At 38.6% G+C, this 12,499-nt stretch overlaps 1 protein-coding gene across 1 annotated transcript in view; it reads left to right on the forward strand.

Annotated features, from left to right (window-relative positions):
* Positions 1-12,104, forward strand: part of CLCA2 (chloride channel accessory 2) — a 32,494-nt gene extending 20,390 nt beyond the window's left edge. The window contains exons 11-14 of the mRNA XM_025360630.1: positions 2,804-3,074; positions 6,115-6,285; positions 8,896-9,129; positions 10,628-12,104. Of these exons, the coding sequence (XP_025216415.1) occupies positions 2,804-3,074; positions 6,115-6,285; positions 8,896-9,129; positions 10,628-11,070 (1,119 nt within the window). The 3' untranslated portion in view covers positions 11,071-12,104. The remainder of the gene's footprint in view (positions 1-2,803; positions 3,075-6,114; positions 6,286-8,895; positions 9,130-10,627) is intronic.
* The last annotated feature ends 395 nt before the right edge of the window (positions 12,105-12,499 follow it).

Below are 12,499 nucleotides of genomic sequence, written 5' to 3' on the forward strand. Positions count from 1 at the left end.
GTAAAGAAAATCTTGTTTTAATATATCCAAAGTTTACTTTAAATTTATGAGGCCATTTTGTGAATATTAAAAATTTAAGAGGAATAACTAAAGTATATTCTCAGTTTTAAATATTAGATATCAAACACTTCAACACTGAAAATTAGTATTTCCACTAGTATTACAATTAAATTTTTTTCTAGCCTACATGTTTCTTTACATAATCCATATAAACACACTTTTCTATATGCTTAGAAAAAATCTTTACTTAGAATTTATAATATGAATACATGCAATGTATATGGTTTTTAGCATCTACTGGGTGTACTGGGTCTTGTTCTAGGTACTTTGCAATAAAATGTCATGGTGAGAGTATAAACAGGATACTATCAGAACATACAAGAGGGTGGGAGGAAGAATGCTTCCTGGAAGCAAAGACATCAAAATGGAAATATAAGGAATAACGGAGCCAGAGGTGGGTGTGACATTCTGGGCAAAGGAAACAGCACATAGAAAGACTCAGATAAAAAGAACATGACTTCATAGAACTAGAGTAGTTGAATAGAGTAGGGTAGTCTATAAGGTAGGGATGTAGGCAAAGGAAGGAGAGGGGAGTAGTGAGGCTAGACAGATAAACAGGAGCTGTGTTAGCAAGGGCTTTGCACAACAGTAAAGTGAACAGGGGCTTGAATCCTGAAATGAAAGGGAACCACTAATGGTTCTAAGGAGAATTGTAAGTTGATCAGATTCACTCTTGCACTGCCTGAATTCAGTGCCTCCTCACTTGCTGCCCCACTCACTGCTGCTGTTGTTACTGTTGTTGTTGTTGTTGTTGTTGTTGTTGAGACAGAGTCTTGCTCTGTCACCCAGGCTGGAGTGCAGTGGCACAATCTCAGCTTACTGCAACCTTCACCTCCCAGGTTCAAGCGATTCTCCTGCCTCAGCCTCCCGAGTAGCTGGGACTACAGGCACTTGCCACCATGCCTGGCTAGTTTCTGTATTTTTTGGTAGAGATGAGGTTTCACCATATTGGCCAGGCTAGTCTCAAACTCCTGACGTCAAGTGATCTGCCTGCCTCTGCCTCCTGAAGTGCTGGGACTGCAGGTGTGAGCCACCGTGCCTGCCACCCTCTCGACAGCCCCTTAACTAGCCTCTTTGACTCTAAACTGCCATCCTCCAGTGCATTCTTTACCTCTATCAAAGTGATCCTTCTGAAGCACAAATCAGTGTGTCTCTTGTTCAAAACCTTGTTGGTGGTTTCAGAATAAAATCCAAGTGGTAACTCTTACATACCAGACCCTTCATGTTTTGGCTTCTACCCAAGCTTCTCTCTTAACTTCTTCGATGCTCTGCTCCTATTGAACTTTTCTCCAAATTCATCATGTTCTTTTCACACCTGTGTATAAGGGCCAGGGACAACTTTACCTACTTCTTGCTCCCCTTGCCTGACCTCTTGGTCTGGATTAGATGCCCTGTATCGAAACATTTATTGCACTCAGGTAACTTTTTGATGTGGAAGTTCCTGCCATGCATCTGTCACTAATGTTATGATTCAAACAAACAAACAAAAAACATGGTGCAGGCCGGGCGCGGTGGCTCAAGCCTGTAATCCCAGCACTTTGGGAGGCCGAGGCGGGTGGATCACAAGGTCAGGAGATCGAGACTATCCTGGCTAACATGGTGAAACCCCGTCTCTACTAAAAATACAAAAAACTAGCCGGGCGCGGTAGTGCGCGCCTGTAGTCCCAGCTACTTGGGAGGCTGAGGCGGGAGAATGGCGTGAACCCGGGGGGCGGAGCTTGCAGTGAGCCGAGATCGCGCCACTGCACTCCAGCCTGGGAGCACAGCGAGACTCCGTCTCAGAAAAAAAAAAAAAAAAAAAAACATGGTGCTTGAATCATGACTAATGGAAAATGGTGAAGCTCATGAATCCCAATGAAGAAAGATGGCTAGGGTGTGGTGCATCTTAATTCTCCACCCTGAGTTACACTTCAACCCCTTGCTTTTCTGTTCTTCCTTCTGCTTTGTTGTGTTTCTCTTGTTACTTCTGGGGGTTTGATAAGGAGCAGCAGCAGAAGTCAGGAAAAAGCAATATAAAGTATCCTTAATCAAAAGGATGAATTTCTTCTATATTATAATTTTAGTCTTTTTCTTTCAGATTTTCTTTTTTGTCGGTTTTTCCCAGGCAGATAGGCAAGAGTGGTGTTTAACAGTATTTCTATAAATTACTCAAATTAGATATTGTATAATCCTGACCTATTAAAAATAGTAGGTCCTTTTCTTGGTCCCTAAGAGTGTATGTGTTTTTTGCTGATTGAGATTTCTCAGTGTGGAGTTTTGTGGGAAGTGGAGTGAAAGAAGGATATTGTTGCCTTTTTAGTCCATGGTGTCCACATAAATTATAATGGTCCACTTAATTTGATGTAATTTTCTCAGTTACGAAAAGAAATGAAAAACATTTAAACTCCTTTTTGGGGAAGGGGCTCAGATTAATATCTGTAAAGTACTTTGAAGCTGGACACTATTATTGTTATGTTCTAAAAATGGGAATCAAGATGTATCCTCCCTCACTCCAAATAAATCCGAGGTGTAATTCCTAAAGAATCACCTAGAAAGAAAGGTGACTTATGCTATGAAAGCCATGTAAATATGAATTTATTCATCCCTTAACCAATGCTACTTTTCCTGGCATCTTTTTGTAGTATTTTTAAAAGTGTAACATCAACAAAACAAGAGCAAAATTCTCCAGCAGCTTAGATGTATGCTTTCGAATTAGGGTTGATTTTTTTTCACACTTTCCAAAACAATAAGACTTGTTTTACAGCCTGGGCACTGGACTTACACACTGAACAATACCCACCATTCTCTGCAAGCCCTGAAAGTGGCAGTGACCTCTCGCGCCTCCAACTCAGCTGTGCCCCCAGCCACTGTGGAAGCCTTTGTGGAAAGAGACAGCCTCCATTTTCCCCAGCCTGTGATGATTTATGCCAATGTGAGACAGGGATTTTATCCCATTCTTAATGCCACTGTCACTGCCACAGTTGAGCCAGAGACTGGAGATCCTGTTACACTAAGACTTCTCGATGATGGAGCAGGTAACAAGGAATGTCTTGACATTTTATCATGTTCTCAACAGCTCTTATGATATGATGTGGTAGTATCAATATTAAGCTTATCTGTAAGATTCAGTTATTCAGTTGTTCAGTTATTTTTCTTAATCTTACAATATTCTCAAATTCTCATAGGATCACCGATATTTTCACGTTAGCATGGAAAAAGAGAGTCCTCTTGAGGATCCTCATAGTGTCTATGTTTGAGCAAAGGGTGGGAGGCAGCCGCTGGACACTTTGGTCCTGGCTTCCATTTGATGAGGTCATATAGGAGCAGGCTTCTATGTCCTTATGACATACTTATATTCCTCTAAGAGTCACCAGCTTTATTATTCACTGAAGTAATCAGACTGGACTGTTAAAGTAGGAAATGAAAATCAGAAGGGAGGTGCAGTGACAGCGAACCCACTTTTTCCCTTTGGACCCCAGCTGTGAAGAAAAAATTGGAAACTGAACTTGTGACCTATAAGATGACCCTAGACCCAAGAGGCTGGGTTGATGAGAGGGCACAGCTCATTTCTAGCACAGCCACTGCCTTTTACATGTGTGATTTGGTCCCAAGAAAACCCAGCCTGCAAGCCTAGAGGAATCAGAATAGATAAAAGCTCTCATTCTGCACATACAGCGTTCAGAGCCTGGTCATCATACATTATAGATGGTACAGCATCCAGCCAGGTAAACAGCAGCACTTGGGCTCCTTTGAAAAACAAATTCCTTTGTTGTTCCATCTTTCCTATTTGGTTATTTTCCTAAACTACATTCTTAGAATGGCAGTAGACCTGCCTCTGTTGGCAGCCCGAAGTGTTTGATCTACTAACAAAATTATATTCTTTTGCCCTGTTGTTTCAAAGTTCATCTTTTTTCAAGAGTCTTAAGTTCGGTAGCCCATTAGTATCTTGCCATGGCAATCATGTATGATGTGCAGGAAAACAAAAGTTCATTCAGAGGGTTTTGGTTCAAGTCCACCTCAGGGGGATACCAGAGAAGTCTTCTTGTTTTGCCTATTGGATTGGATCCAAATGAACTTCTCATGCTCTGATGGCTTATCCATGGTTATACCTTTCAATTTTTGTTTATGGTCCAAAAAATGCACTTTTGTAGAATGTTTCTCTCTTGCCCCACCCTGTGGGCTGGCCTGGAGAACAGAGCCTACTCTCCTAGGGAAAATCATCTGATTCAGCTCAATAGGCTTTTATATTATTCCCTGGAACTATTTTATTTGTTTGCTATCTAAATGTATACCCTAAAAAAAGAAACAATAAAAAATACTGCTCAGGCATCAAAATGTAAATTGTTTCCCTCCAATCAATACCTAACATGTATGTACACAGTTGTTTAATACTTACTTTTATAATGGAAGCAGTATTTATCTGCTCAGTAAATGAACTATAATAAAACTTATACCTCTGAAATGATTTACAATTTAAAATGTACTTTTTCATGCATAATCTCAAATAATCATCACAACAACCCTGCAAGATAAGTTATCTCCATTTTATAGATGAGATAACTGAGGCTCAGAGACATGAAGCCTCATAGCTACTAAGTGACAGATGCAGGCCTTCAAACCAATTCCTCTGTCTCCCAAGCCAATGTTCTTTCCTCATTTCTTTCTGCCTCAGTGATTAAAAGAGGTGGCAGTGGTGACTTTAATATGGAGAGATTTTCCTTTGTAATTTCTCAACAAAGATAAACTTTATCCATCATTAAACCACTAAATACCAAGATTTGATTTTTTTTTTTTTTTTTTTTTTTTTTTTTTTTTTTTTTTTTGAGACAGAGTCTTGCTCTGTCGCCCAGGCTGGAGTGCAGTGGCGCGATCTCAGCTCACTGCAAGCTCCGCCTCCTGGGTTCACGCCATTCTCCTGCCTCAGCTTCCCGAGTAGCTGGGACTACAGGCACCTGCCACCATGCCCGGCTAATTGTTTGTATTTTTAGTAAAGACGGGGTTTCACCGTGTTAGCCAAGATGGTTAAGATTTGATTTCTTACAACAGACAAAAAAGAATTCTAAATCTCCCTTGATAATAAAATGTTTAGCACTTCTTATTTCATTTAAATATACTCCTATTTTTCTTATGTTAAGGAGCCCTGCCTCTGCAGTGGGGAAGAGGGAGATGGTGGGGACACTTTAGCAATGATACACTGCTGGTGTACAGCACTGTGTGTGTGGTATGAAAACTGAATTGACCTCTAGGATAGAGGACAAGCTGCTTGCCCAATATGACCACCTGTACTTGAATGGCAAAAGTGATCTATACTTGGGCTAAGCTGCACTTCCCTCTGCTGCCCTGGGGTCTAGGCCTTCCTGCCACTGAGTCATGAATTTGGCTTGGAATTGAACTTTTCTCTAAAGATCAACACAAAAGGAAGGAAGTACATCACTGGCTAACCTTTCAGAATGCCCCCTGAAGCAAGGCACAGTAGATGCTACCAAATTCTGTCAAACTCCAGGTCAACAAGCCCCCTAGAATCTAGAAAAACAGTTCCAGATACCCTCTAATGAGGAAATTAAGTAATTTCACACTATTTTATAAGCAACCAAAGTTTGTATTTATTAAAGGTCCCTAATCAAGTGACTTCAGGGCATTCATAAACCCTTGAAACTGTAGGAAAATGTGTATATGTGCATATGTATTTATTTCCTAGAGACAAAATAGCTTTTCTTAACATCTCAAAAGGGTCAATGACTATAAGCAACCTGAAGAATGTGCTTGATTTCTTAAAAAAACTAGTATTATTTTCAATGATAAGAACAAGAATGTTAAAGGTGATGATTAAATGTTTTATTAGCATGGTACAACTTATTCACCTTTAGAAAATCATTTTTCTGAGGTAAGAAATTACAGGGAGAAATTATGGACCCATTGGATTTTTTATCACCTGAGAATATAAAAAGTAGATAAGAGCATGATCATATACCTTATATAGAAAGAATAAGGGGAGTAAATCTCATTTTTAATGACTTAAATATTAGTAATCTACTATGATAACAAGTGTTGACACTGTGTTTTTTATATATACAGGTGCTGATGTTATAAAAAATGATGGAATTTACTCGAGGTATTTTTTCTCCTTTGCTGTAAATGGTAGATATAGCTTGAAAGTGCATGTCAATCACTCTCCAAGCATAAGCACACTAGCCCACTCTATTCCAGGAAGTCATGCTATGTATGTACCAGGTTACACAGCAAACGGTAAGAACCATTAGCACTGTTATTTGAGTAACATCATTTCATGTACATATCTCTGATGGGTATGTGTGTACTGGGGTGGCAGGGAGTGAGAGAAAGAAAATTTCAAAAGTCTTTACACTTAAGTCCATACATAATTTGTTGACTGTTTCTTCAGTCCTCAGTGATTCGTGGTAGGCGGGTAACAGGAAGGCAATAGGTAATGTCCACAGATTATACCTACCTTTATTTTAGTCGTTATGTTGACCTCTTTCTTGTTTCATCAGAATTACTAATAGTTAATTTCTCAGTTCCTGCTTCTGTGTTTCCTCTATAGAGGTTTAGGCAAGAGAAAGAGGCAAAAAGTTATTAGCAGTTGAAAGAAGGAGGCCAACAGCCCAAACAGTCCACACAGGAAATGAGTTCCTAAATAAATATGAACTTGGATGTTACAGACAACTAAGTGATCCTGAAGATGTTTTGTTTTCCTTCAAGAAAAAAATGCAAAATAAATGGAAGATATTTATCTTTTTAACACCATTATAATAGTTCCTGATAGGAAGCAGTGGTTAAAGCACAACAGACAAACAGAAATATGTCATGCTATAGTCTTTGAAAAAAATCTCAAAAAAGACTTCTAAGCATTTGTATTTCCAAAAATGCAGATTCTTTATAAATATTATTCATGTATTTTAAAAGTTATAACTAATCATTTGGACTATTCCATAACATGACTCTATCCTTTTTGTTTACTTTTCAGTCCTCATTCTTTCTGACCTCACCAGTATCAAACACAGCCAGTTGATCCCTCTTTTGCCATTTCCTGGTTTCTGTGATACCTCACTCTCTTAATTACCTCTTATTTTCCAGAATTTTTTATAAGGCTCTTTTTCCAGCTCCTTGTTTTCTAGCAGGCTGAGTCTGTTGGCTGAGTCTGAACCTTCTTACTTTCCCGTCTGGAGCCACATTGCCTGGCTTTGAAACCCAGCTCCTCCATTGACCAGCTGTGTGACTTTGGGCAAGTGACTTAGCTTCTGTGTGTCTCAGTTTCATCATCTAAAAAAATAAGGGTAATAATTGCCCTCTTCATAGCCATGTTGGGAAAATTAAATATCTGATACATGTAAGGCCTTAGAAAAGTGCCTGGCACATAGAAGGCACTCACTAAATACTACTTATCATTACAGTAACAATTCTTATTAATCTCATTAATCCGTATGCCTTTAATAACATCTATTAGTGTATAACCTCCAAATTCATAACTTTAAAATTATTAAATTTAGCTAAAATTTCTTTTTTAAGCTTAAAATCCAGCTCTAAATGGCTCATTAACATCTTGAATTAGATGTTTTACAGGAATCACAAACCTTGTAATTTAATTTTTGGTCTTTTTCTCCTTAGCCTGCTTCTCCTCCCAGCTTGCTCATTTTAGAAACCTGGAATTTTTTTTTTTCTTTCATTTTAAACCAGGTTTCTCTTCTTCACCATTCTATATTCATATCCATCACCAGCTTTTGCTTGACCTCTCCAGAAGACCTCTTGAACTGCCTCTTTCTTGCCCCCCTCTCTACACTATTTCCCATCCCAAGCTGCTATCTTCTCTCATCTGGACTATTGAATGGGTAAGTGGCCACCTTGTTGCTTGCTGTGCTTTAATTCATTCTACACCAAGCAGCCAGAGTGTTCTATTAGGAAGCAAATATAATTTTGTCACTTCCCTGCTTCCCTACAGCATGTAACATTAAAATCTAAAACCACATTGGACCATGAGGTCCTGTGTAAACTTCTCTCCTGCCTCATCTCAAATGACTCACTTTGCTTTTAATTTAGCTTTTCTAACTTGAAACCTCTTTTCACCTCAGGGTTTGCTGTTCTCTCTACCTAGAATGTTCTTCCCTTTCTTCTTTACCTGGTCAGTTCCTACTCAACCTTTAAGAAGCCTTTCAATGTTACCTCCTTGATACCACTCTAAATTATAGACCCACTTTATTTTCTTTCATAGCATCCTACCTTCCTTCCTTCTTACACTTATCATGCTTTGTAAATATGTGTTTATTAATGTGATTAACATGACTATAAATTCCATGAGGGATACTGTTTTGTCTGTAATTATTGGTACAGCATATGCCCTCAATAAGTATTTACTGAGGCCGGGTGCAGTGGCTCACGCCTGTAATCCTAGCACTTTGGGAGGCCAAGGCGGGCAGATTACAAGGTCAGGAGTTCGAGACCAGTCTGGCCAACATGGTGAAACCCCGTCTCTACTAAAAATACAAAAATTAGCCGGGTGTGGTGACGGGCACCTGTAATACAGGCTACTTGGGAGGCTGAGGCAGGAGAATTGCTTGAGCCTGGGAGGCAGAGGTTGCAGTGAGCCAAGATTACACCACTGCACTCCAGCCTGGACAGCAGAGTAAGACTCTGTCTCAAAATAAAATAAGTAAAATAAAATATTTATTGAGTGAATAAATGGATGAATTAGTGAGCAAAGGATTGTACAAATACACTCAGTTATTCTAAAGATGTAGTAAATAAAAAAAGGTTTAAGAAAGTCTCACCGTGTCAAGAACAAGCTATTCAGAAGCTTTGTAATTTGTCGTTTTGCCTTTTTTTTTCCTCTCTTTTTTGTCTCAGGTAATATTCAGATGAATGCTCCAAGGAAATCAGTAGGCAGAAATGAGGAGGAGCAAAAATGGGGCTTTAGCCGAGTCAGCTCAGGAGGCTCCTTTTCAGTGCTGGGAGTTCCAGCTGGCCCCCACCCTGATGTGTTTCCACCATGCAAAATTATTGACCTGGAAGCTGTAAACGTAGAAGAGGAATTGACCCTATCTTGGACAGCACCTGGAGAAGACTTTGATCAGGGCCAGGGTAGGTTTGCTCATTTCATGACCTATTTTTCCATAAGACAGCTTTTCTAATAACTAGGTCAGGGGCTAGTTGAGTGAAAATAGCTTTGGAGGTTTAGAACTGAAAAAGGTACAGAGGATTGTTGTGAAAAGCTCTGAGTTGCGATAAGGCTTTAAATCCTGGAGTCCCAGAAGGACAGTGTGTTGCTACCCCTGGAGTGAGGAGGCCCTGGCTAACTCACTGATACTAATCTCTCAGAAATCTTGACTAGAAGCATCAACACCATGTGTTATGGTATCTGTTTAGTAGAAATGGGCTCTGCACTACAGAGCGTGTGCTTCCCAGTACTGGAAGTGATTTCTTTCTGAAAGCTGGGTAGTAAATATTTATTCATATATTTATCAGTAGGCTTCGGGGAATTTTTTGCGTAACTCATGCAAACCTTGGTGCATTTTTGTTTCCTACTTCTGGCCGTTATTTTTGTTAGGAAGGCTGGGACCAGTCCCCTGATTCAGGGCTTTCTTATTCTTGCTTGGGCAAACATTGACGGAGTACCTTTTTCTGTTTTCCCTTTTCTAAGGCTTATGTTAACTTTCAGGCTTCTACCTCCGTTGTCTTTTTCCAAATTTTTTACCCAATTTTCACAATACCATTTATTCAGAAATTTTATTTTTCCCCCATTAATTTGAATTCCACCTTTATCATATACTAAACTTCTGAATGTGTTTTGGCCTATTTTTTGATGTGTCTATTTATGCATCAGTAAGTACCACAGCGTTTTAATTATTGAGGTATTTTAGCATTTGTATATCTGGTAGAGTTAGTCTTTCCACATTGCTGTTTTTAGACTTTATATGTTCAATTTGATTGCTTAATTTCCATATGAATTTACAATAAATTTGACTAGTTAAAGCAGAAATGAAGCATTTTAAATAAAATCACATACCAGGCCGGGCGCAATGGCTCACGCCTGAAATCCCAACACTTTGGGAGGCCGAGGTGGGCAGATCACCTGAGGTCAGGAGTTTGAGACCAGCCTGGCCAACATGGGGAAACCCTGTCTCTACTAAAAATACAAAAATAAGTCGGGCTTGGTGGCGCATGCCTGTAATCCCAGCTACTTGGGAGGCTGAGGTAGGAGAATCGCTTGAACCCGGAAGTCGGAGGTTGCAGTGAGCTGAGATGGCACCCCTGCACTCCAGCCTGGACAAGAGAGCGAGACTCCATCTCAAACAAAACAAAACAAAACAAAAACAAACAAAAAAAAAATCACATAACATTTACAAAATAACTTAGAAAAAAAATAACATCTTTTATGTTGAATCTTGCTTTTCAAAAAAAAAAGTCCTCAGGTTTTAATGAGTCCTTGTGTAGTGTTTTAAAGTTTTGCTTGTATTCATATTTCTCGTTATGTTTATTTCTAAATATTTTGACTTTTTGTTGCTGTTCTCATTAGTAATTTCTAATAAACTAGAAAATATACTCAAAGTGACTTAATTTTCCTATTTTTTAATTTCAGCTACAAGCTATGAAATAAGAATGAGTAAAAGTCTAGAGAATATCCAAGATGACTTTAACACTGCTATTTTAGTAAATACATCAAAGCGAAATCCTCAGCAAGCTGGCATCAGGGAGATATTTACATTCTCACCTCAAATTTCCACAAATGGACCTGAACATCAGCCAAATGGAGAAACACATGAAAGCCACAGAATTTATATTGCAATACGAGCAATGGATAGGAACTCCTTAAAGTCTGCTATATCTAACATTGCCCAGGCATCTCTGTTTACTCCCCCCAATTCTGATCCTGTACCTGCCAGAGATTATCTTATATTGAAAGGAGTTTTAACAGCAATGGGTTTGATAGGAATCATTTGCCTTTTTATAGTTGTGACACATCATACTTTAAACAGGAAAAAGAGAGCAGACAAGAAAGAGAATGGAACAAAATTATTATAAACAAATATACCAAATGTCTTCCTTCTTAGATATAAGACCCATGGCCTTTGACTACAAAAACATACTAACAAAGTCAAATTAACATCAAAACTGTATTAAAATGCATTGAGTTTTTGTACAATACAGATAAGATTTTTACATGGTAGATCAACAAATTCTTTTTGAGGGGAGATTAGAAAACCCGTAGGCTTTGGCTATGAACAAATAATAAAAATTATTCTTTAAAGTAATGTCTTTAAAGGCAAAGGCAAGGGTAAAGTTGGACCAGTGTCAAGAAAAGTTTGTTTTATTGAGGTGGAAAAATAGCCCCAAGTAGAGAAAAGGAGGGTAGATCTGCATTGTAACTCTCTATGTGAAGCAATCATTTAGTTACTTTGATTAATTTTTCTTTTCTCCTTATCTACACAGAACAGGTTGCTTGTTTACAACTGAAGGTCATGCTATATTTTATATATGAAGCCCCTATTACAAAGCTCTTCACCTCTTGCTATTTTGTTACATATATTACAGATGAAATCTCACTGCTAGTGCTCAGAGATCTTTTTTTCACTGTAAGAGGCAACCTTTAAAAATATGGGTATTGCCCTTGTCTCTTCATACCAGTTTTGTAAAAAAGGTCTATTGAATTTATTTGTTTATAAGTTTCTACTCCCATCAAAGCAGCTTTCTACGTTACTGCCTTGGGTATTACTGTATGATAGTTATAGCCCTTATAATGCCTTAACTAAGGAAGAAAAGACGTTATTCTGAGTTTGTTTTAATACATATATGAACATATAGTTTTATTCAATTTCAACCAAAGAAAAGGTCAGCAGAGAGATACCAACCTTTGGAAATGATTAGCTGGCTCTGGTTTTTGGTTAAATAAGAGTCTTGAATCCTTTCTCCATCAAGAGTTACTTACCAAGGGCAGCGGAAGGGGGAAATAGAGGTCACAAGGAAATAAAAATCATCTTTCCTCTTTAATTTTACTCCTTCCTCTTATTTTTTAAAAAGATTATCGAACAATAAAATCATTTGCCTTTTTAATTAAAGAGTTCAAAACTTTATTGAAGAATATACATAATAAGGTAGACTAGATCTAAGTTTTATAACCAGGACCAATTAAGAATAAAAATTAGATTATGTTTTAGGGTGGTGGAGAGGGAAATGTGGGGAATTGGGACAGGAAGAAAGAGACAGCATGAAGCCCTAAATGAGAGACTCAGACCAGTGCTGGGGAGAAAAACAACCAGCAACTCTCTCTACCCAGGCCACCTCCTTGTAGTTTATACTGATCCAGTGTCTGGCCTGTTACTTTCTAAGTTTCACAGTGCCTACATTTTCACAGATGAAAGCTTCAAGACCCTTGCAGCTCAATTCCTAGCTGGCAGTCAGTCCTTCCTCCCTCTGTCGCTATTATACTTGCTAGCATGGAATTTGCTTCTCT

Source organism: Theropithecus gelada, chromosome 1 (assembly GCF_003255815.1).
Source record: "Theropithecus gelada isolate Dixy chromosome 1, Tgel_1.0, whole genome shotgun sequence".
In the NCBI taxonomy this organism is placed as follows: Eukaryota; Metazoa; Chordata; class Mammalia; order Primates; family Cercopithecidae; genus Theropithecus; species Theropithecus gelada.